General features: G+C 38.0%; 1 protein-coding gene across 1 annotated transcript; it reads right to left on the reverse strand.

Moving 5' to 3' along the window:
• Positions 1–13,261: 13,261 nt before the first annotated feature.
• On the reverse strand, positions 13,262–26,496 carry LOC124865566 (metalloreductase STEAP4-like). Its single transcript, XM_047360758.1, has 9 exons — positions 26,278–26,496; positions 26,046–26,153; positions 24,493–24,563; positions 21,836–21,920; positions 17,364–17,642; positions 17,183–17,277; positions 16,910–17,063; positions 16,605–16,775; positions 13,262–14,061 (listed from the first exon to the last, which is right to left on the reverse strand). The coding sequence occupies exons 1-9, from the start codon at positions 26,494–26,496 to the stop codon at positions 13,798–13,800; spliced, it is 1,446 nt and encodes a 481-aa protein (XP_047216714.1). The 3' UTR covers positions 13,262–13,797.
• Between the last annotated feature and the right edge of the window lie 423 nt (positions 26,497–26,919).

The following is a 26,919-nucleotide window of genomic DNA, read 5'->3' on the forward strand; positions in this document are numbered from 1 at the left end:
CAACACTTCAAAAGCAGATTCAGAAGTAGTTGCTTTACCTTTTCTCTATATGGCTGTATAATGTCTGAACGATGAGACCACACCGAGATAAAGCAGCTTTTAATTCCAAAGCAGACTTTGGCACAGGGGTTGAGTTGGATCAAAGCAGCTCAGAGTTAAAAGGGTTGGAAAAATTTAGCAGTTACTACTTTTTATTTTTTTTATTTTACTAATTTGAAAAAGTACAATGACACATATGAGAGACTTTATAGATTTGTCTGACTGCATGGGATGATCACAGTATTTGAGATCTAAACATAGTGGAGGGGGGAAAAAAAAGGTGGCTCCCCGACTGTACTTCAAACTTGTGGTGTAAAATCTAAACAGTAAACATGTTTAAGGTCCAGTATGTTGCAAATCCCACCAAATAAGCAAAATGAGATATTGTGGTTCCCCCCTCGTGGATCAATATAGTATCTTTGAATTGAATTGAATAGCAGAAATCTCCCCTTTCTGTGTTTGAAGTTGATGGGTTAGGAGGTTAAAACTCCAATGAGCCACTGTTTAAAAAAGGAAAATGCTTAATTGTTGGGCTTTGGGAATCATTAAAAAGCTAATTATTGTACAGAGTGCTTCATTTTGTTGTGCAGGTTGTGGTGGCCACCCAAAAGAAAGCTACTTTGGAAATAGTAGTGTGAGGTCAGTATTAACTGAACTAACCATTTCCAAACCTGTTCTAACAAGTTAAGAATAAGCTTTGTCACTGGTTCTGGTCACAATAGCCCAGTAGTGGGAAGTACCCAGCTGAGAATTTCTCAGACACTTAAGCAGACAGTGACATTAAAAAGAATTAAGCAGAAATCCCTTTATAAAAAGTCACAGTTTCATTTTAGTATAACCACCACGAGCCAACCTTTACTTATAGGTGAGATCATCTTATTGCGATCTGTTGCAAAATAGAAGAAATTAAGTCCATGCTCAAAGCTCAAGGTGTATTTTGTATCGGACTTTGTGCCAGATGTCAGCTTTGCTTCTCTTTGTGATACTGACAGCCTGCGCTGCAAGTCCGCGGGGCAAGGCACATACATTTTCCTTTAACAGAGCAAAATTACATGAGAAGAGGAGATTTGAACATAACACGTATGTTTTTCATGGAAAAATGTTACTGAAATATTACGGTTGTTTTTAACATCTTTTTAGCATTTTTTCTTAACTTATTAGTTTAAAATCTTTAAAAGGTCATATATTTTATAGATCTATGGACAGTTATGTTGGATGATTTTACATGAAGCAGTCTTTTACTTGCATGATGTCTGATGTCCAAATGTGGGACTACGTCCTTTCTCCCTGTGAGATCCACAACTATGTGGTTAATTAGAATTTCACTCCAGGGAATGCGCTGAACTGGAGGGCCCTGACCTTTGATGTTACTGGAAGAGTGCTGATAGAAAACAGACAACTGACCTGTCACTGGAGCCAGAAGTCTGGCTTCTGAATAATCTTCTGGGTAAATAATCTGTTGCTGTAAACATAATTAGAAAACTGTGTGTGGGGGAAAAGGAATGTGTGATTGATCAGAGTGACTTTCTAACAAAAAGCTTAATCATTTAAATTATGTATAACTGGAAAATGTTACTTAACCAGATAATTGAATTCATGCAACATTGTACCAAGGGCTCCATATTCTCTATGGTTCTTCCTGAAAATTTACTCAAACATAATTTTTTTCTGTTGCAGTCGAATTTTATGCCCTGTCTTGATGTGATTTCTTTCTCATTTTCTGCATATCTATGGACAGGAGAGAAACTTCTAGCCCCTGAATTTATAGCAGTTAGATTTTACAACTCATCAAGTTGAATACTAAACAAAGCAGCAGGGTAACTCTTTGAGCTATTTTTCATGAGGGCTAAAAGCACACTGCACATTGTAGTGGCATAAAAGGTAATTAAATAATTAAAGAGAATAAAAAAGTAATAACTAAAAAGATGATAATAAAAAATAAATTAATTAAAACATGTATGATAAAATGATTGATAAGAAAATGAAAGGAAAATTGGAATGAAAACTTAACTAATAATGTTTAGATGGTACAGTCAAAGGCCATTCTAAACAAATAAATTTTAATCTTGATTTGAAGCAACTTTGGGTTTCAGCACTATTTCTGGAAGTTTTCTGGGAGTTTATTCCAGATTAGTGGAGCATAAGAACTAAAAGCTGCTTCTCCATGTTTGGTTCTGGTTCTGGGTATGCAGAGTAGATTTGAGCCAGAAGACCTGAGAGGTCTGGGTGGTTGATCCACTGACAACAAGCCTGTAATGTATTTTGGTACTAAGCCATTCAGTGATTTATAGACTAACAGAAGTATTTTAAAGTCTATTCCTTGAGATATGGGGAGCCAGTGTAGGGACTTTAGAACTGGGGTGATGTGCTCCACTTTCTTAGTTTTAGTGAGTAGGCGGGCAGCAGCGTTCTGGATCAACTGCAGCTGTCTGATCGACTTTTTGGGCAGACCTTTGAAGACACTGTTGCAGTAATCATTTCTACTAAGGATGAACGCAGGAATTAGTTATTCAAGGTCCTGTTGAGACATTAGTCCTTTAATCCTGGAGATGTTCGTTAGGCCGACCTTGTTACTGTCTTCATGTGCCTCTGAAGGTTCAAGTCTGAGTCCATCACTACACCCAGGTTTCGAGCCTGATTGGTGGTTTTTAGCTATATTAACTGAAGCTGTGTGCTAACTGTGTGCCTGGAACACCTCCTCTCGATGTGGTGGAGCAGCGGCTCTACTCCGAGTGCCTCCTGGATGGCCCAGCTCCTCACCCTCATCTCTAAGGGAGTTCCCGGACCAAACTCCTGCTCCGCTTGTACAGAGACCGGATGGCCCCTAATAAAGGCCCCATGACTCCATACCCCTGGAGCACCCCACAGGGCACCACGAGGGATACAGTCGAATGCCTTCAGGTCCACAAAACACATGAGGACTGGTTGGGCAAACTACCATGAACCCTCGAGTACCCTGCAGAGCATGTAGAGCCAGTCCAGTGTGATGGCCGGGACGAAAACCACACTGCTTCTCCTGAAGCTGAGTATCGGCCAGACTCTCCTCTCCAATACCCTGGGATAGGCCTTACTAGGGAGGCTGAGGAGTGCGATCCCTGTATTGTTGGAACACACCCTCCGGTCATCCTTATTATGAAGGGGGACCACCACCCTGGTATGCCAATCCAGCGGCACTTTCCCTGACCCCTTTTTAACCACCTCGGTGACTTCAGCCTGGGTGATGAAAGGTGGGTGAGTCCAACCCTGAGTCCCTAGCCTCTGCTTCCACCAGGGAATACATGAAAGAGCGGTTCAATACGCCTTAATGAGGACAACAAAATCGAGGAACGTGATATTGCCCGGTACGGCAGAGCCGGGGTCCCACCCTGGAGCCAGGCCTGGGGTCTATGGTAAGCATGAAAGCCTGACTGGAAGACATCAAAGCAGCTGGTCATTGTTAGGACGTTGCTTAACTGCTGAAAACAGCAGGCAGAAACATCAGCCACTGGCATGGAGTGTGGTAAGAAGGAAATAGGCCCCACATTTGATGATGGGCCTAAACTGATCCAGAAGAGGGATCAGCCAAAGACCCAACCTGACACAAAAACAGGCACACACAGTCACACTCACAAATTCCCACCCGCATGCGTACACATAAAACACTCACACCCATACAACTAACGTAAAGACACACAACAATGGACTTTGTACACTCACTCACACTCCCCATACATACTCTATACTCCCAGATCCAGGTACCGAAAAGGTTGCCCCTGAGGGGCAACCAGCCCCCGGACCCAGGAGGCGGCTCCCTTCATTCTGGGGTGGAGACACACAGACCGCCCCAGCACCAGCCTAGACCAGTGCTGGCACCACCTGAACCCTGAAAGACCCTGGCCCAGACCCCGACCACCCCGCTCCAACCCCATTCCCCAATGACCCTTGTTCCCATCCGGAGAGGGGGCCACAAATAATAAGAGGGGTCCACCTGGTCTAAATGAGCCCGCTAACCAGGACGAAGCAGTCCCTGCAGCCCTAACCATGCCCCTACAACCACACAAAGCACAAAGCAAGTTTTAAGCAAGTTTTAATTGTGGGAGATAAGGTTGGGATCTGAAATAAAGAACAGTATTCATCTAAGATGAAGACTGATACCCGAGATCACAACTTCCAGCATCAGCAGTGCACAATGAACAGTGTCAGCAGGATGACTGTCACACCATATAATGAAAAGAAGTCAGACACACAACACTTGTACACAAAAAACTGTACAAAGCCCTGTGGATATGATACTTTTTATACAATTTTTCAAAAACCTACAATGGTTTGTTGAGGGAAAACGACAACATAATGGAAAAATATTGCTTTAAAATGAACACAGTCACCTATTTTATAATTTTTTTAGTTTCTGTGTAGTGAAAAAAAAACTCTCTATTTTTTTTCACATATCCTGTTGCGCCAGTTCAGTCATACCATATAGTGAAGCTGGTTGTCCACATGTGCCAGAGCAAATTTGCTCCACAAAAATAATTTCTCAAGGCAGAATCCTAATCACATTTTGACTTCATTAAATCAAGACAGGATCTGGCCACATTCAATACAATTAAAAAATTACTAATCCCGAGGGGAAACTAAATATAATGTTATTATGCAGGTTTGTTCAAAGAATTGTTGTAGATGCTAATGGCTGTGTGCAGGAAAGATCTCCAGTAGCGGCTTATCTTACAACTGATCTGAAGAAGCCTGAAGACACTCAGTTGTTCTATGACAGTCTGATAAGGAGGATTCTCAGGGTGGTCTGTAATGTTCTTGATTGTATAAAGAACTCTTGCTTTAAACAATAACCTCCAGAGGTTCTAGAACAGAGCAGAGCTACCATTCTTAAGTAGCGTTTTTAAGTCACTGGCTCTGGTACTGTTACCCCAACAAATGATGACAGCACAGATCACACTCTCCACAACAGATCTATAAAAGATATGGAGCAAGACGTGCTCCAAGCCCCGAAGGACCTGTTAGGAATAACCTTTATTATTATGCTCATAGCTGGTTTTCCCATTTTATACTATAGTAATATAAAGTATAAGTTCTAATGTTTCCCTCTTGTTAGAATAGGATAAGAATGCTTATAGACATACAGTACAAGGATAAATGACCCAAGGATTGTCATAAATTACCTGAGGCTGGGGCACTGGGGTTGATGGAGCAGCCGGTATAACTGGGTTTATTAAAAAGCTACAGCACACTTAGATTAAGTATGGACGCCCGCTACTACACAATCTAACAGATAGACACCACAATGGTGACACATAGTCTACTGATAATCACTGAGGGAGTGCACATCCATTGCATTGGAGTGCCAGATATAAAACTACATGCGACCTTCTATCGGGTCCCTTCGTCATCCTCTAACAGACGGCGACGGTCCGAGATGGGAGCCTCAGCGCTGATCTCTGTAATCATTCCTCTGCCTTAATTTAGATTAAAAGAGCTAAATGTTAAAAACTGTATGAGAAAAGTCGTTCATTTAAGAGCCTTTAGATAGAGTGTGGGATTGCTTCCCAGGGTTCCAAGGACCGGAGGGGCTCTGAGGCGTCTGACCGACAACCGGTTGCGGTAGCTCGGACAAACCTAAGGTACAGTCTGCTTTGTCCCTTCTTGTAGACAGCTAAAACCTTCAGTCAAAATCTTCTCATTTCTCCTCGCCGCATGCCCAAACAGTGAACAGCAATCTGTTGACGTTACGTGTAGTCCCCACTCAGCTTAAGAAAGGCTAGTAGGGAGTGAGTATGGAGTGCTCTCGAGTGGAATTCCATACAAGCTCAAAAAAGCACCAAAAAAGTAAGTGAAGTAAAAAAAAAAAAAAAAAATGGAAATGCTCACAAAGGCTGCAGACTGGTATGGAGCCGGGTTAAATTGAGCCGGTGGAAAAGGAGCATTATTTCACCAAAGACTTGGCAACATTAACCTTATGAAAGACAGATTGAATACATTTACATTTACATAAAAATCATGCAGTTAAAGATGATGGGATCAGTTGGAGCCTCAGAAGGCCAATGTCCTCACTGGTATGATCGGGTGAGTTTAATGATCACAGTTTTAAATATTGTTTCCAGTAGGATCGTTGAAACTTCAAACACATAACTAATTTTGAATATGCACATTAGTAACTCTTTCTCTTCTCATCTGTGCCAAGACCAGGCATGGCTGAAGGAATTTTGATGTGGTATGAATTTATCAATGTGTTTGTTTGCCCATTTTTGTATATCATTTAGGAAAATACTTTCTCAAAGTTGCCACAGGAAATTTCTTTAAATCTACTTCCCTTGTACTCACAGATGAGCTGGTTAGAACTGCTGGTCAAAAGTCAAATTCACTGACAGGTATTTGGGCTATTATTCAAAACTTTGCATGGTAATTATGACAAGATTTCCCTCACAAGGGCCTAATAAGATGTTAAATGAAGTGAGCAGGGGATGTATCTGAGCAGTGGACAGCGTGCTTTGCATGTAAAAGCACCAGATTCCTGATCTAAACAACCTTTACAGAAAGATGGCTCAAACAGAAGATGCGTCATTTAGTGTATTTTGCATGAGACACTTACATTTAAACAAAGTCTTGATGGAGAGCAGATTTATTGTTTAGTTTCAGAAATGTTTTGACAAAAACGGTTTACTTGAATCTTAAGATAATCAGCTTTGGTATTACTCTACATTGCCTGTTCAAAAAAAAATAAAAAAACAACTGAGAAAAATAAGTTCCCAAAGGATAATTACTTCATGCATGATTATGATTCAGCTGCAAACAAGTTGTTTAACCCTAACCGATGCAGTGAATAGCTTATCGTTTTTTAAACAGCCTTTTTGGAAAACACATCCTGTGGTTGTGGAAAAGATGTTAATCTGTTTAGACATGGATCAAGCAAAGAAAACACCTAAGGAGACTGCTGAAGCAACTGAAATTGGAATTCAGAACAGACAAACACATTATCAGAGCTCCTTCAGTCTCAACAGACCATCTCTTCACTGTGAGTCTCTGCTTCAGATGACCTTATCCCATGGGTCCCCTCTCCCACCATCACCCTGTCCCATTCAACAGGTGAGGAACGAGCTCCGAAAGATCAAAGTGTGAAAAGCTGCAGGTTCTGATTACATCAGCTCCAGGCTCATGAGATGCTGCACAGATCAATTGTGTGGCATCATGGGATACATGTTCCACATGAGCTTCAGGGTGTGGTACTTTTCACAGGAGCTCCTGTCTGGTACCAGTGCCAGAGACCACATATTCAAAAGACCTCAACACCTACAGGCTGGTAGCACTGACCTCGCTTTTGATGAAGACCGTTGAGAGGTCGGTCCTCAACCATCTTTGCCCCCTGGTAGGTTTCATTGTATCTACTGCAGTTCACCAGCAGCGTGACATCAGGGTGGATGATGCTATCATCTATCTCCTGCACCGAGCTCTGACCAACCTGGAGAAGCCTGGAAGCACTGTGAGGATAATGTTCTTTGACTTCTCCCTTGCTTTTAATACCACCCAGCTGAGACTGGAGCTGTCAGAAGTGGACCACCACCTGTCCCAGTGAATACTGTGCTAGCTCACGGTCCATCCACAGTATGTGAGGACAAAGGGCTGCATCTCTGACAGGCTGGTGTGCAGTACAGGGGCTCGCAGAGAACGATGGACTGTTCACCCTCTACACTGCAGACTTCTCCATGAACTTCCTAGGCTGCCATCTAAAAAAGCTCCCTGATGACCCTGCCATAGTCAACCTTATCACAGGTGAGGACAGCAGTGGACACAGAACTTTGTGGGCTGGTGCAAGTGGAACCATCTCCTGATCAACGTGGGGAAAACCAAGGAGCTGGTGGTGGATTTCTGCAGGTGTAGGCCAACCATATTGACACTGGTGAAAATCCAGGGAACTGACATTGAAATAGTGTACTCTGATAAAATAAGTACCTGGGTGTTTACCCAGACAATAAACTGGACTTGAGTCACAACAGTAGTACTTTTTACAGGAAGGATCAGAGCAGACTCTACCTGCTAAGGAGGCTGAGATCTTTTGGAGTCAAGGGGGAGCTCTTAAAGACCTTTGTTGACCCTGTGGTTGAACCAGCCATTTTCTTTGGTGTAGTTTATTGGCTAGCGAATCAGGAAGCCCAGCTCTGTCATACAATGCCCCTCAATCCAGTGCAAGTGGTGGGAGACAGAAGAACTCTGGCAAAATAACATCACTCTTGGACAATGTCTTTACACCTTCAGTGACAGGCTGCTACACCCTAGGTGCACAAAGGAGCATTATCTTAGATCCTTCCCCCCAGCAGCTGTTAGACTTTATAACCATCACTGCTCCCAGTAGACTCAATAAGTTGTTTACATGTTTCTGCTTATTTAGTTTTTCCATTTCTTGTAAATAATCTGTTGTTGTTTTATGCACAAATAGGCATGGACATTTTGTACATATTTTTAAATGATCCTACTCAGTGATTCTGGGTGCGCTACTTTTAATAACTGTACAGTTTTTTTTTCTTCTTAAATTGGCCTTATTGTACAGTTTCTTATTCTTTTCTGATTTTAGATTTTTACCTTTGTGTGAGTCTGCATACTTTACCTGTCACCTTGCTGCTGGTACACTCGCATTTCCCCATTGAGGGACAAGGAAGGACATTTCTACTACTGCTACTTTCACTTTTATATTCTATTGTAAAAACTGGAAGGATGGAGAACCATCATATTCAAGCAAGAAATGCGGTCAGAAAAAAAATCTGGAAAGATCATGACAGGCAATACCCTAAACATTTTGTGAAATCAAATCAGAAAAAAACTATTGCAGAACCCGCAGCTATATTAAATGCGGAAAGAAACAGCATTTCCAAATGGACAATCTAAAAGAAACTAAAAGGTTGGGACTAAACCGCTGTGTAGCCTTAAAAACACTCATCATTGAGGCAAATTGAAAGAAAAGGCTTCAATTTGCTAGGGAACATTGGGCTCTGGGGCAATGGAAGGAGGTAATGTTTCTGATGAGTCCAGATCTATCCTGCCCCAGAGTCATCGGAGCATCAAGGAAAGAGGTGATTAACGTTATTCACCCATGATTCCTAGTGGTATCGGCCAAATGTCTGGAAGCAGGTGCTTGATCTGGGGTTGCGGTAATTGGTCACTCTTGAGCTGTTCAATGAAACATTATATTCACTGGTCCACTAAAGGCAGTCAATTGAAGTGATTGTGAGATTTTTATGGGATGAGAAGTGTATTGTTAACTAGTCTTGTACACTTTTATCACAATATTGAATTATAAAGAATGGTTAAGTTGAATGATAAGTAAAGATATATTTGATAACCTTCTACCTTCAGGCAGAGATGGGTACACAGTTACTTAACTATGAAAAACATGTACTTGTAGGAGTAGTTTCACGGTATCATACTTTTTACTTTTACTTAAATAAGGATATGTTGAAGTAACGTTACTCTTGAGAACAATTTCTGGCTACTCTACCACTTTTAGTTACTTCACTAAACGAGGAACAAACGTGTTTTAACCAAAAATGCACTAGACACAAAAGCACATCTACAGTTTTTGTTAAAGTGAGACTTCGTTGTTCTAATGTTATTTTCCAAGTGCTGGGTTTGCCATTTGAAGATCAAGTGAAGGTACAATAAACAGTATATATTGTCATTGGAGGTAATTTTCAGTATTAAAAAAAAAAAAATTACTTCTTAGTATTGGTTACAATACAATGGTTGCCTACAAGCAAAGTGTGAGAAACACATAACAATATACAAACTTTAATGACGATTCAATCTTAAAGCCCTTTAAACCTTTACTTGTTTAAAACCTTTTATTTTCTTCTTGTTTCTAAGGCAGACAATGACATAGAGGGATGAATTCATCTTTTTTTGGGGGGTATGAACCATGACCTCATGGCTTGAGGAGCTCACTCTTATTCATCAATGTTTTTAGATGTGTAGAAGAAACCAATGTACCCAGGATCAAGTACTATGTTGTTTTCTTTAGTCACAATACAAATCTAAAATGAGCAAGGAAAATATAGTAATATCAAGCCTGTAACCTTCATCATAGCATCGCCAAAGCCTGAACAGTAAGTCTGATGCTTTTTAAATTATCAAGTTTACTACTCTTGCAACCTACCAAGATCAAGTGCGACTACAGACCTACTAAATAAATTTGAACAATATTGATAAGTTCATTTCTTTCTGTAACTCAACTTCCCTAAGGGAATTACAGAGAGACTGATGTTTTCAAGCCTTTATTTCTGATAATTATGATGATTTTCAGCTTACAGCTAATGAAAACATGACATTGAAAAATAGAATATTACATCAGACCATTAAAAAAGCATTTTTATACAGAAATCTGGACTTAATGAAAAGTGTGTTTAAAGGTTATTTTGAAAAGCTGCTATCAATCTGACAAACGAGCCTCATCAGAACGCATTTTCTGACCAGACTAAACTCTTCAATGAAGGACATGTAACCTTGCACAAAGTATGGTTCTGGCAGTAGTGTAGCCTACTTGCAAGTTTCCAGGGGCTTTCACAATAAATTAGGCTGCCCAGAGAAGGGTTGCAGCAGTAACACTTCTAACCTCAAACACCTCCCTTTTGACATTCCCGCTGAATCAATTAAGCACCCTGCGCTGCCTGGGAACTCAGAAAAAGCCCCTTGTGATCACAAAAGAGCTTCCTGATGTAATGGAGGGCAACTATTGTCTCAGCTGGCTGGGAGATTGAGACTACTGTAGGTCTGTTTCAGCAGACAGTGAGAAGCACTTGTCTGAGATCCAGTTTGCATACAGTGATGTTCTGGGGCATAATGCATTTAAACTGATCATAAAATGAAAGCCCTCAAAATGCACTGCTAAACCTTACATCTGAATGCTGAGGTTAGCCATTTGTTTATTCAAAACATCTTAAAAATTTTATTTTTAAACTTAGCAAACACATTGAAACCCTCACTGGAGGAATCCAAAGTCTTTTCATTTAATTTTCTTTTAAAATTGTTCAAAACTGCTAACTCACAACTAACCCCTTCATGGTTGTTTAGTGTTGTTGTAATCCTGAGGAAAATATTCTTGAGATACAAGAACAAAGAGCTGAAAACGGTTTGATTATACTATAACATAAATCTTATACAATCATATTCACTAAATTAGAATATTATTGGAAAGTTCCTTCTTTTCAGTAACTCTGTTCACTAAGTGAAACACATTATATAGATTAATTCCACACATATTGATGTTTTCAAGTCTTTATTTCTGTTAATTATGATGATTTCTGCTTGCAGCTAATAGGAACACCACATTTAAGATTAGAATATTTCATCAGACCAATAAAAATACATTTTTAATATATAAAAATAGGCTTAATGAAGAATATTTTTGAGACCTGCTTAATGGTTGTTATTTTCAAAGGGTGCTTTAATTATGATAAATGAGCCTTGTCTGAACCCATAATCTAATTTATTGACTATGACTGCATATCCATAACTTTTATTAGCAAAAAGTATTATGTTATATAAGATTTCAAAATACATTATAAAAATCAGTATTTAGTGCAATGCTCACAATATTCTAAATTAAGCACAAGGTTTAATCCAACCAATAAACGACTTCTAACCTTATATGGACCATCTTCTGCATTTCTTTTATTATATTAAATAAAAATTTTGTAAAATCTGGCTCCATCTGCAAAATGACACCACACAACTGCAACCTTTGCGGTTGACATTTCGTTCAACATCTGTTTTCACATTTCACATATGAATGTTGAGAGAACCCTTTATTAAATGTTGCCCATGCTGTTTATATTCACGCAGAGCTGAGCGTTAATGGTTTATCATTGAATGTTTCATGCATTTTTCAGGCGTGTAAAATGAAACAGATAAAAATAATGTGCATATACAAACTTGTTTCACAGCGTTTCTGCATGTCGCCACATTGTAATTCTTTCCCAAGGACATATGAGAATACTTTATTTAAGGCACCGACACACACAGACACAGCAGAACACTGTATGACAGAAGGAAGTAGGCCAATATCAACAGCAGTTTTCTCGGTAATGAGACAATAAAACAATGTGAGAGGGTGTGAGGGATTACAGATTGTGTGCGTTGATAATATTTCCTAGATGCAAGATAACAGAATGCCTGACTAAAAGGAGTGCTCTGGGCATAAACGCAAGAAGAAATTCTTCTTACTCCAGATTTTGTACCCTCAACAACAGCCACTCTTTGTTCCTGCCTTTCCTCTTCTGCCTCTGAGTCATTGGCCTTGAGTCATCAACTCTCTTCTACAAGCCATGTTGTGCTGTTTTATCAGTCACTAATGTTTAGTTTTTCCTGCTTCATCCTGCAAGTTAAGCTGTAAAAAAATAAAGTTAAACACTATCTGCCTATTGATTGCACAGCCTATCATTGTACATTTAAGTCACACTTTTTACTCTGCCTGCTCAATATTGGACACGCAGATGTAAAGATCTTTTTTCTGCTTTATAATCAGTTTTTAACATCTAACCATATATTGCCTTTGAAAGTGTAGATACCAAGAATGCAGCTAAACAATCAGGCCTCGAGACAAGACGAAACGTCACATAGGTTCAGAAACAAGATGAGACACAGCAAGATTTTAAACATATTTCTAGGAAAACTTATCTGCAGTAAACGTATCACAAATCACAATCTGTTATAATTTAAAAAAAATAGGTGTTTTAGAATTTAAGAATGAAATGGTCAAAAGTAGTCTAGGTTCCTTAAAAAACTGTGAAATGGCCCTTTAGTTTAGTACTAACTGGACTTCAGCATCACTAGCTAGTTACAATATACAATATTTTCTTAGAAATGCTGTCCCCAAATTACTGCCACACAGCAGAGAAACTCAAACTATACTTTGTTTTGTATTTCAAAATGATAAACTCAAACATCTATACAAGGAATCAGACCTGAAATGCTCACCTTCCTTTCAGTGGTTCATAATAAAAGCTTAAACCAGACAAACTAAGTTCACCGCAGCCACTAAAGTAGAGAAATATTGACACATGTAATGTTGAAAATTGTTGCACCATGAGATCTAGTTGAATCTTGTTGTAGAAAAATTCATATTTACCAAGGGAAGAGATCGGAGATTGTTACTCAAGTCAGCTTTATTGATTACCATGAGCATTGGAGAGCAGTCAGACACCTTGCCAAAACTGCTCTGACTAGACAAACAAAGAACATCCCCTTATAACAGGATCAAGACACAGTGATTCTTGGATCTGGAGCCCTGATACAGTGGCGTACTTATCTGGGACTATTTGGCCCTTTTAACTTTACTTTTACCTTTGTTTTCATGTTAATCAGAGGCACTTTTCAACAACATTTATTTTATTTACCACCAAGGATAAACCTGCAATTCTTAGAGAAAAAGGGTGGAAACTAGAAAGTTCTACTTATTTCTGTGTGACTTTCAGAGAAGATACTGATTACTTTTATTTCATATGTTTTACATTTTTTTCCGAAGAGGAATGCTAAGATAAATGAGAAGAAACAACCTGCCAAGGTAATGTATTTTGTTTGTCTAACTTTAGTTGTCTAACTTTAGTCTTCTCGCTCTGAGAATTTATTGCTTGTCAACAAAAAATTTATAACTATGCACACATTGAAAATATTTTCTAGCAAAAACTGTTCATGAGTAATTTGAAGGGAAATGTGGATGTTTGAATTAACAAGTGAAAGGAACTCCTAGTAACTTGTATCTACTCTGCCTTTTAAGAACAAAGTTCAGAGGTTTGTGGCCTTTATTTCAACCATCTCCTCCTTTGGCTGACTCCTCTCCCAGCCTTGTCGAATTCGGGTAAGTGTGCGGTCCACGCAGGGAAGGAGAAGAAGTAGCTTGAGCACCAGCACCACAGAAGGTACTATCAGACAGAGCATGTAGCCTGGAGGTGTGTACCATTTGTAGTTTGAGGGGAGAAGAAATTTATTCCAGCCATAGATGTAGCCATGAGCTGTGCAAATGAACAGAGTGAGATGTCCCAGTTTGGACTGAAAAATAGCACAAACAAATGCTTAACTTAAAACACAGCAAGAATAGTGAGACATTTTTGGGAATAAAGGTTTTCACTCATATGGATACAGACAGATCAAAACATTGATATGAAGCTGGTGGCTGAGTTAGAGATCAACTCTCAACCTAACTAAATAAATAAATGGCTTAAAGAAAACCTCTACATTAATGTTGGCAGAATACAGATCTCCAAAATGTCTCTAAAGTTATTTATTATGGATTAAACAAACATAAATAATACTTTACTAAGCAAGCATTGGATTTTAAACTACAGCTAAAACACTCCACTCTAGCTTACTATTACAAAATCTCACAATTATATTCATGGCAGGACATTTAAGGGGTTATCCTTTTCCCATTTATCATAGTCCCTATTGAATTAATGTAATTCATTTCATTTTGTGAAAATCTGACACAAATAATTAAAAAAACATGTTATTCCTAACCAATCAACAATAACAAATAGTTGATATGAAATTGAGTTTCAAAGGGTCAGAGTAAACCCTCCTAATGACCATCACACAAACATCGAACATTAATGTGTATCTGAATTGTTGTTTCTACAACAGGATAACTCCATGAGAATGTCTTGCTTATGCAGCCTTGGGGGTCTTTTTCCCAACATTGCAGGTTATCCCAGGGCAAGAGTACAAGCAGTGCATATATTTGTATGCATTTGTCTTTGGACTCCCAAAAGGGGGAGCTGTATGTGTTCCAAGGTATCTGGGATTTTTTAAGAAAGTTAAAAGTTGCAGCTGAGATTTATAAAGATCCCATGTTAGAAATACATAGAAGCATCTAAACTATTAAATATAATTTTTTTTACACCACTATTTCTGATTTTTAGGCTATTTCCACAGCAACTTTACTTCTACAACAGCTTGTTTTCGATTCAAGAGTTATCACTTATAGATTATTGGATCAAAACAAGACCAAAAATGGAAAAAATAAATGTTTTTGCAATACTGAAGACACTTTATGAAAAATAATACATTGAAAAGAAACACAAATGGTGCCATTTTTTAAAAGCCATTTACTAATTTTCAACAAACAAAATTTGAAAGCTGTATTTCAGGAGCAAGTGCTCCTGAAATACAACAATAACCCGATAATAACATCACCTAATCTAATGTTAATGTAACTATGCTCTGTCTGCACTGATGAAGATACACTCACCTCATCATGTCGGATGCTAAAACCAGCCACAGTGGCAAGGGTGTCCAGGCGTTTTTTACGGTTGATTAGGCTAATAATTATTTAATCAACTTGGGACACACATAACATATGCATAAAGCATTGAAATTGGAGCCCAAGATGGTTAGTCACTCATTAGATATAAAAGAAAGATGAGATTCTGGCATCTGCATAACTTGTTCTTTCCTGAAGTAGTAGCAGATTGTACAATTTTCAGCTTTTATCACAGACACTTTAAAAAACGGGGAACATCATAATTGGTAAACATACTTCATAAAGATGTAAGGACTTTATGTTTCACAATATGTTTCCCTTCTTTACATATTAATATATTTTTCAGTAAATGCTGCACCTTTTAGGAAACACCAGATAGCTTTATGTATAGGTTAATTGTGTTTTTGCAAAATATATTTGCTTAAAACCTAATATTCATTTAATGAATAAATGATTTGAATGGTATTTTTCCTAGAAATGTTATAGTTAAATTTAATCAGCTTTTTTTGCTGGTAGAACACACAAATGCTACAAAAGGCTAAAAACACAGATGGCTAAAAGCTAAAAACACAGATGAATTTTGTGTCAGTTCGCTATAACTAATTCCACAGAACACCTATAAATACATAAATATACAGTAATTTGCTTCCATTCAGAGTTTTAATATTTAGTTACTGATCTTCATATCCACTTTTGCTTACAATAGGCTCAAACAGCAAAAAACAAAACATTCACATTAATGTGGTGAGGAGAGGTCTTATTTAATCAGTTTCAAACATCAAATCCTATTGTGAGCATTAATATGCAACAATTCTTCTAGTCACACAAACCACGTGTCTTTTTTTCAAAGATGTTAACTCAGGTATAATGTTTTCCACAACTCTTTTCAGCAGATCATATTATTTTGACCGATGCTTCATTCTGTGGGCCTCATTCTGGTGTCTACTTATGTACCTGACCTTTACATACATAGGCTCCTGACCTGTATTAATAATGTCCCTCCTGGGAATTACACTAGGTATCATAATTCTATTTAATGAATAACTTAACATTTAAAATCCCAGGCTATAGTCCACCAGGCTTCTACTCTGTGTGCCTGTGTTAGGGAGTTATTTAGCTCTGCTCCAGGGAGACGGGTGCCAGCGGCTACTGCTTTCATAACATTTTAATGACTATTATAAAATAAGTTGGAATGTCCAAATAGAACTCACCACAAATGTGCTTAAAGATCTCTTCTACTGATTGATTTACTTCACATGACTGATGATATTCATACTCATAAAAGTGAAGAGCACACTCACACACACGTTCACATTTCCAACATAGCTCTGACCTGAATAAAGCTGAATTCTCTCCAGCTGAGGGAGCCTCCCACAGAGGGCAGCGATGTTAGTCCTAACAGGATAAAAAGAAAAAATCCCAGGATTCCCAGTGATAAAAATGAATCTGCGCCCCATGCCTTGGTATTATCAAAGTAGAATGGGGTTATGTTATTGTTCTTTATCTAAAAAAGCAAGAACAAGAAAGGAGTAATAGATGTTATCTTTTGTATATATAAGCAATGCAAGCTTTATGCCATATTCCTTTTTTTACATGACAGTAAAAACATTTTAACTCGTTTGGGCGATATTGCTGTACCTCATCCACCACCTCCGAGATGAATTTGTGCCTGAAAGCATAGCGAATAGGAATGATGAATGTGTAGATGGCATGCAGAAAAGCATAGCCGAGTGCAACAAGACCCATCTGCTTCCTGCAAAGCATCCAGCAGTCCAGCCAGTTAGGGAAACGCCTGAAAAAAACAATGCCAAAGCCAAATACAATTTAATTTACAATTTAATTTCATAATGTATCAAACTGTTAAGGAAATGAATTTTTTAAAATTTCTTGATATTTGTGTGATGATCTGACCTGTATTTGGTCCCTCTGTAGAGTTGAAAAAAAGCAGCTATAACACCGGGCAGGTAACACAGAGACAACATAATGAGGGCCACAATTGGAAACACCTAAAACGTGTAAAAAAAAAAAAAACACCATTAAGAATAACAACTGCAATACCATAATAGACTAGATATAAGGGAGAGGTCTTTACCTTGTTGGCCAGAGACACCATAATTCGGTATGAGATCTCGGTCTTCTCTTCAACATATGCATAGATAACATCTCTAATGAATAGGTAGAAGAAGAAGAAGGCTGTGATGCCCACAGCTATGGACAAAGGCAGCCTCCACTCCGGGAACAATTTCAGGGGGAAGTCCTCTAATTCTCTAGCTGCTGACAGAGACCCTTTATCCAGAACAGTGAGGCCCAGTTTGGTAGCCATCTGTGATACTGCATACTTTGCTTCTCCACTTTCTCCACACAGGTATACCTACACACATTTTAGGCAACTTTAAAAATATACAGCAACTAAAATATTTAGGTGTTGATGACAAACATTACACACCAAACAAAGAGAAAAACGTATTATGTTTTTTAGTCTAGACACAGTTTATATACCCTTGCTTTCCCCATCGTGTTTTATCAAATGTCAATGAAGGGATTTAAAAACGATTAAGGCTGTACCAATCCGGTCAGTCAGTCATTTTCTACCGCTTATTCCATAGTGGGTGGCGGGGAAGCTGGTACCTATCTCCAGCAGTCTATGAGCGAGAGGCGGGGTAGACCCTGGACAGGTCGCCAGTCCATCGCAGGGCAACACACAAACAATCATGCACACACTCATTCATAACCTAACAGGCATGTCTTTGGACTGTGGGAGGAGGCCGGAGTACCCGGTGAGAACCCACCCATGCAGAAAGACCGCTGGCCGGGAATTGAACCAAGGACCTTCTTGCTGTAAGGCAAGAGTGCCACCGTGCCGCCCTGTACCAATCCAATATTTACTTATTAAAAAAAGCATTTTGTAAAAGGGATGTTTGATTTGTGTAACTAACATTTGAGAATATTTGTTGTTTTTCTTTTCTTTAATAATGTGAAGCTCATAAAATGAGAGGTATGAAAAAATTTGGCAAAGGAGTTATGTTAAAAAACAGGATTTAATACAAACAAAATAAATACAGAATCCCCCAGGAGAATAATCTGTGGGGATCCACAATGCTCAGTATTGGTACCCAAGATAGTTATTGATTTTTGTTTTTTATTATGCTTGTTGTGCTTGTTATGCTTGTTGTGCAACTAATATGTTATAAAGACTTCATAAAGATTTAAATATTTTTATTTTTTTAGATTATAATGTATTCATAAAATTATTTTGTTTTTATATCCGACGTATTTCATGTCTTAATATTTAGGTTTTTTTTGTATGACAATATATGTCAAAACTAAAATGAATCTAAAACCTTTTATTTGTCACGATGTGGTTTTGGATCGGACAAAAGTGCAGACAAGAGCTCGGCAGGATCATCTTTGAAATTCAAAGATTTATTTACAAGGTCAAAAACGTAGCAAAATCACTGCAGGTTTCCCAAGGCAAGGTGTGGCAAAAAACAAAGCATAATCATGGACGAGAACGAGGTGTGACGAACACAAGGAACCAGCCCTGAACAAAACTGACACAAAACCAACTTATATACTGAGATAACAAAGGCAGATAATCAACGGAACAGGGAACAGGTGTGACAAGGAGGCAGGGAGGCAGAAGGAACAGGTGAAACAAATACAAAGGCTGAGGATGAGCAAAGTAACTAATAAACAATAAACAGAAACACAGACCAAGCAAACCTATAGACAAAGATAAATAATCAAATGGGGAATAAGAAAACTAGAATAATCATGACTAAAGTAAACAGAGAAACTAGAGGGAACAACAATAACAACCTAAGAACAAACAAAGAACCCATAAAGAAAACCTGAATAGAAAAGTAAACAAACCTAACCATACTGACTGAATTAACTGGAAAGGAAACAGAAAATAAACTAGTAAACAAGAAGAGAGCAAAGGAACAAATAATAAAACACAATTAAACACAAAGATACTAAAGATAAATAAAACTAGAGAATCCAGGGAAGACCAAGAACTATAATAATTACAATAATAATAATAATAATAAACCATACAAAATAATAAGTAATAAACAACCATAAAAGAACTTAAGAAGTAAACACTAGGAGGCGGAAGAGGGAGAAAAGAAAACATGATACAAAAACCAAAATAGAAACATCTAAGCAAAAGGTAAACAAACACAAAGCCACAAACAAAGTCCACAAATGTCACTCTGTGACATTATTGTCATAAAACGGGTGTTGGTAGGACCAAAGTGCAAAGAAGTACTCCAGTAAACATGGAGAATGAAGGTAAGTGAGTTTTAATTCTTGCCCATACGGAGTCCAGACAGCAGGGTTACATGACCAGAATACCAGACCAGACACGTCAGCAAGACATGGAAGACATAACTAACACAGGACTAACACAACAAGGAACCAGCGGCAAACACTGAAAACTAAAGTGCAATCAGGGGAACTAGGAACAGGTGTGGGTGAGACTGCAGGGAGACAGAGAAAGTGAAACCAATTAACAAGTCAAAAACTAAGAGTAAACTAAAGACTAGACCAAGAGAAATAAACAAAACACAAACTCAAAACGCAAACACTGGCTGGATATAACATTTAATCCTTCTTTTAATTCCACTGGATGCAAAGAGTATTTAAGTAAGTATTTAGACCAAAAAAGTAAGTATTTAGACCAAAAAAGCATTTTAATGAATACTGTACAAGTCAATAAAATGCAAAAATACGAAGGGTAGACATAAACTCTAATGTGACCCACCTTCATAATGACATAAAAATATTAATTTGTCCCTCAAATGCTGCATATGTAGAATGCAGAAAATTACTTGAGATGTCAAACATTTGGCAGGAAGACTTAAATGATCCTGATAAAGAGGCTAACAGGATCAAAGAGGGGATATAAGTTCAACGAGCTATAGCACCTTTTTGTTTTGATAACTTTTTTCTCTTGTCTTTCTATATTTTTTTGACAACCAAATATATATTCTGTATTCCTTTTAATTTTCTATTAACGTTGCTCAGGGTTGGGCTGAGACTTTGTAAGGGTTGGGATGAAGGTTACAAAGCTCAATTTGGCTGTTTATAGTATGGATCTGCAGGACATTCCACTTTTCCAAATGGGCATACAAGGTTAAATATTCCAAACTATAACAGCTGCAATCAAAGCTTACCCAATCTACATGCCTTTTCCTATTTAAATAACTGTATAAGTGCTAACTAAGCACTTATACATTTTGTTAATTAGTTGTTTATACTCTAAGATCATTGCTAGAGGTGTCAGTGGACCTGCTAAGAGAAAAATCCAGAACACAGTTTACATTTAAGGTCTGTCTGAGGACTAACCCTTCTTTTGTTTATCTCCCAGTGTTGGGCTAACACTCTTCTGCATTGTTTGACTCTGTAGAGACACATGCCCACTTCATATATACACATGCTTAGTATTTAATACCATTTCTATATCTTGCCACCCTGACGCTTATCATCTTTACCTCTCTGCTCTAGGATAAGATGATTAAGTTGTTTGCAAGAAACCGAGAGCTGCAGAGTGTTGGAGACAGCAGTCTGACAGTCATGTGTGAGAGTCGGAAGGATAGAGCACTTTTCCCCAGGTGTGTGTATAAGTGGACTGGGCAGTCAGCCATGTCTGCCTACATTACTGCACCAGTAACAGCAGGGGACGGCCGACAGACTAAATCTCCATCTGAATGTAAATGTGACAGCGCCACAGCCCCGCTGTGGATCTAATCAAATTGCTGGCCAGGGAATAGCACACATTTACAAGAATGTATGTGTGTATGAATACATACTGTGCCTACGTGTGCAGTAAGGAAGACATTTGGAGACAGAAGTTGTGTTCTTTACCTGTTTTCAAATAAATAAAAGTTCTGCAGACGTCTGTGTGTGTGTGTGTGTGTGTGTGTGTGTGTGTGTGTGTGTGTGTGTGTGTGTGTGTGTGTGTGTGTGTGTGTGTGTGTGTGTGTGTGTGTGTGTGTGTGTGTGTGTGTGTGTGTGTGTGTGCACATATGAAAGACTGTTTGTGCTAAAGAAGCTTTGAGGCAGATTCAGGTTTGGTCTCCAGAGGTTCCAACATGTTTGTGTTTCTCTCGAAACAAACTAAAATGAAGGTTGCAATAAACACTGGGCTTTCAACTTTCTAACATCATAAGGTGTATTTGTTTGTGATGTTGTTTTTTTTAACAATGTCCTCATTTTCTTTACCCCTCAGACGGAAAGTTGATACAATCAGTTATCAGCAGGAAGGCAAATGAAATGAAATCCATTTCCAAGCTGTGTGACGAAGTCATCTCTTTTTATATTTACAAATCTAAGAGGCACTTTTCCCAACGTACAACAAGCAATGAAAGCAGTTATTGTTTCTTGGCTTGATGTCAAGTGCTTCTCATCATGAACAGATCGAGTTGGTAATCTCTCTGTAACTGCTCTGTCTCTGTATCTTTCCTCCTGTCAACTAAAGTCTTTCTTAATGTCTGGCAGCTTCCTGGTGTTGTTTCTCCTTGATCCTACTGACGTTCTAAAAGCTTACTTACTACTTACCTGTTTCCCTGCTAAAAGTCCATTCTGCAGGGCCCAAGCAGACAGTGTGTTAAGACCTTTCACCACAGAAGCTTCGGGGAGCAACCTAGAAAACACACATTTTCCTTCTATTGGTTTAAAAAGAAATCTGTTTAAAACTTTCATATGTTCCCTAAAAGTTGCAGTCCTGTAAAGAAAATGGCACCCTATAAAAGCCAAGCACAAAAAAGAATATAATTTTTGTTATATTAATAAAAGTATGATAAACAAACAATAACATTTGAAGGATTTTCTTTAAAATTACCAAAGAAAATACAATTTCAGGTGAATATTTTAGAAATCCCCCAGATCTTTCCCTCTTAAACCTGTTAATATCCCACACACATGTCAGGTGAAATGGTAACAGCATCCCTACTCAGCATCAAAACATGTTTGCCATGTTTAAACCTCAGACATTTCGTTTGGTTTGCTGACCTCCAAATGAGGTGAGAGAGAACACCATGGTAAGATAAAAAGAGCTGTCTGGGGCCCTCAGAAAGAAGATTGTAGCAGCATTTGAATCTGGTAAGGAATTCGAGGCAGTTTCAAAATAATTTTAAATCTGCACTTTCACTGTAAGGTGAGAGTGAAGGGCACTCAAAACAATTGCCAGCATCCCCAGGTTTGCTGTCCTAATAAGTTCACCTTGAGAGCAGACAATAAAATGTTGAAACAAGTCTCCAAAAACTGAACTGTCATGTGAAAGTGCATGCCTGCACAAATAGACTGAACAAGTTTAACTTCCAAGGGAGGTAAGCAACAAAGAAAATGTTGCTCTATAAGAAAAATATGAAGGCCTGACATTCTTTCAGACAAAGACCATGTAATAATATTCCGTAGATACATTTGTCTAAATTTTAATTATTTGAACACCAGAGGGCATGTTTTGCATAAATCAAATACAGCATTCCAGGAAAAAGAACATTGCACCACAATGAAGCATGGAGCTGGAAGTGTTAAGGTTTAAGATGCTGTAAAGCAGCAGGAGCTGACCAGCTACCATCACAGAATCCAGGATGAATTCTCTCAGACCTATAGGAGAATGATAGATGGTAAGAAGTGTCTCACTGAAGTTATTTCAACCAAAGTGCAAAGACTATTTATCAAAGCGTTTAATGTCCTATTTTGTTCAGTTAGAAAACCCATTTTTATTTCATAAGTTAAATAATGTTATTTTACATTAATATGTCAACATTTAATTTAAAAGAACTGAACATTTAATGGGTTGTTCAAATTGTTTTTACATAACTGTATATAGGGGGTTGATAAAAGGAATGAAAATGTCAACATATTCTCAGTAAATGTATTATATAACTATCCTTCAAGAAGTACTGTATGTGTGATGTGCTCTCCACTGCAAGCTTATAACTTACTATGGACTAACATTGTTTTTATTTCTTTGTATTTGCGGATTATTTGGGTTATTATCAACATCAGACATACATTTTATATCAATAACCCCATTACAAACATTTTACAGAAAAACATCTTGAAATGTGCAATACTTACTGAGGCTCTCAAAGGTTCCACAGTATTATTTATAGTAAGTCCTTTGTGATTGCTCCCTGAGTCAGGGGTCGCCACAGCAAGTCATTACGACTTGCACACAGAATTGGCAGAGTTCTTACACCAGATGCCCTTCCAGACACAACTTGGATTCGCACCGGGGCACTCATATGAAAGACGCAGACTGAGCCACCACAGAGGGACAGTCCACAGTACTATTTATACGCTTCAAAATTATAGAAAAAAACAAGAAGCTAACTAGTCAGAGAGGCCAACAAGAGGCTAACAGTTACTGAATATAGGCTAAGCAGTGAGGATGCAAGACGGAATATTTTTCATCTGAAATAAAAATCCAGATCTGCCTAAAATCTTGCAAAAGGTTGGAAATTATGTTATAATCAGATTAAACTAAACAGGTTTTGGGTAGTAATTCCTAAAGGTGTTCTTGGCACAAAAGCAACACTGAGCATTACAAAAAGAAAATTATTCCCAAAGTAAAACATGTGGTCGTAGTATCATGCTCTAGGGTTACTTTTCTTCAAACTGGAGTTTTTATCAGTTTGGGGGAAAATATTTAGAGTTCTAAATATCACTCAGCTATAAGAGAAGAAAAGTTCTGGAATGGCCTAGCCAAAGTCCAGAACTAATTTCAACAGGTCTGTGAGCTGGCCTGAACTGGGTTGTGGACAAAAGTTAACTTCGTAATCTGATGGAGGAGAACTTTCGCAAGATAGAATCGGTAAATATGTGTCAAGTCAAAATGTGGAATGCCGATACACTCTTATTGAAGAAGACTGAATAATTAATATATTGATAAACATTAATAAAGTCCATACATCCTCTCTACATGTTGGCCTTGTCATGTTGCCTATCTTGAGCAGTGAGTGGTTGAAAGGTGAAGTAGATGCAGAGAAGGTCACCATTCCAACAACAACAGAAGTATTCACAACCATGCACACAACGCACAATCAGAAGACGTTGGTCCATATGGAAAACATGCAAACTTCCCATAGATTTGAGCCCAGGGCCTTCCTGCTGCTTGGCAACAGGGCTAACAACTGCCCCACCATGCAGCCAATTTAACAATGAGCAATCCTAACATTTCTTTTCTGTACTTTTTTAGAGTTTGTTACCTCTGTAAGTAGACAGCATTGGCTTCTGGGTAAATGTCTTTCTTCAGGTTGTTACTGAGATCCACCAACACCTACAAAACAAAATATATTCAAGAGAGGTGTTCTTACTTCATAATTAACATATTTTATAGTATACACACACAGTATAAAACCACTGCAGTTACTTATAAAAATTTTAGCTAAAATATTAAAGTACCTAAAAATTTGTATTGTTGTTGAAAACAAGTAACCAGACCTTTTATTGTAAAAGCTGAAGTTTCTTATAATATAAGATGCAACCAATTTAATTTCCCACACTTCCTCCCAAACTTTTTGCCCTTTAAGATGCTAGGAAGAGTTTTGGTTATTATTTAATTAACACAGAAAAACAATGTTAAATATATCAGCCTATAAATTATTTGGAGAAATATTGGTAAAGAATTAAAAAATGGAAGGGGAAAGAAGTGACAAAGCTTCTTGTACAAGTCCACATTGGCAGGGTAAATTATATTATTCCAATTTAAGCATCACTGTATTCGTGCTCCTTTAAAAATGCAGATTAGAAACTTAAATCTGTTTTCTTCTTTCTCTTAATGATCAAGCTTATTCATATTTTAACAGCCACATAGCTCCATATTATCCTAACATATTACATTGCTCTCAGACTGCAAATATACTTGTGTTTCCCCAAATATTTTAGACCCTTACTGTCATCAAACAATCCTAATGTCGAAGGGGCTCCCAGTTTGGGTTCAGGAAGAATGCATCCTGTCTACTCATAAACTCAAGGATGTACTCAAGCTTTCTTTTTTGGTAAATGATGTTAAATTATACTTTATTGTCCCGCAGGGGAAGGCCTGTCTTGGACAGCAACACATAAATGTTGAAAAAAATCGTTACACCAGAAATAACATTTGCACGCAAAAATATGCAAAGACTTGAACTCAGTGTGAAAAGCTTAGACAGAAATTTGCTGAAGTTTCAAATAGTAATATAAGTAGACAATACAAAGAATTGGACAACATTAGCAGATAAGATGAACAGATAAAAAAGCAAATAATTGCTCAATATGTATTAGGTTATAAAAAATTGTTATATAAAACTGTTATCCATTGCATAATTTCATTGGGAGGTCAATGTTGAGCCGCTGCTCCTCCTTGGTGACCACTATTAAGATCATGTATTAAGATTGGTGATTAGTAGCTAAAAAAGTTATATCCCCTTGGATCTCACATGAATAATTTTTATTATTACCACTCACTGATTGGTAAATATACTATAGAGATGTGGTCCAAAAATTCACCTTCTTTATGACTTATTATTTAGTTAATATTTTAGCCATTAGGTGCCAAACCAAGAATTTAAGTAATATTTTGCTGAGATATTTTATGATTATGTTACTGTTGTTGCTGTTTCACTTGTTATTTTGAGTTAATATAATTAGTTATTTCTAAAATATGGGTATGAATTTTTGTTTTCAAAATTACATTTGGTGTATTTTGGGACTATATAAATTAACTGAACTGAATTGAAATTAAATCTAAACCATATTGTTTCATTTAGGTCTTTTTTACCTTCCCTATAAGATGATGTTCCATTGTTTTCATGAAGTCATAGTGTTCACGATGAACACAAATAAAGATCAGGTTAGCAGATTGGGCTGCTTGTGCATGGGTCATCACCTGTATAAGAAATGTATTAATCTCTTCAACACCATTTTAATTACATGCAGCAAACACATATCTTTGTGCTTTTGTTCTATTTTTATGAAACAAACTCCAGATTCAATGATATGTCGTTTTGTACCTCAGCTCCCTGCGGCAAAGGGCTGCAACTGTGTGGTCTTCTGCTGCCGTACACTACTCTGTAGCCAGACTGGAGCAGACGGAGGCCCAGTGAGCGCCCCAGGTCCCCGGTTCCAAATATACACAGCGGCTCTGGCTCAGGGAAAGCTGCCTTATCCAGAGGATGCAGCGATCCACAGCTTTGCTTCATGTCCTCTGATGTGCCTCTTACAATGCTCATGTTTGGATTGTCAGAGTAACCCTGCTGTGTTGTTTTGCTGCTGTGGATTCTGACCTTTACTCTGCCTCTCCCCTCTTCTGTTTGACCTCTCTCTACATGACATAAGAGAAATAGGTTTGTTTTTATTACACCTATAATCAACAGCCAACTACACGTGTGATGGAGTGTGATAGCATTATATCATTGATCCAACTAGCTGTTTTTTGCAGTTTTCATCTTTTTTCTGTTATTATTGTTATTACTGCTATGAAACTGCAGAACTTTGAGCTGTAAACTAGGAGCTTGTAGAACCCTATACACCTCTCTGTCGCGTTCTGAGGCTTAGAGTGACCAAAGCACAGACAAGAGTTTGGCAGCTGCATGTTTAAAGGAGTCTTCTTCTTTTATTCAAAGATAAGTTCAAAAAGGTTTTCCAAACGTAGC

This window comes from Girardinichthys multiradiatus, chromosome 3 (genome assembly GCF_021462225.1).
Source record: "Girardinichthys multiradiatus isolate DD_20200921_A chromosome 3, DD_fGirMul_XY1, whole genome shotgun sequence".
NCBI lineage: Eukaryota > Metazoa > Chordata > Actinopteri > Cyprinodontiformes > Goodeidae > Girardinichthys > Girardinichthys multiradiatus.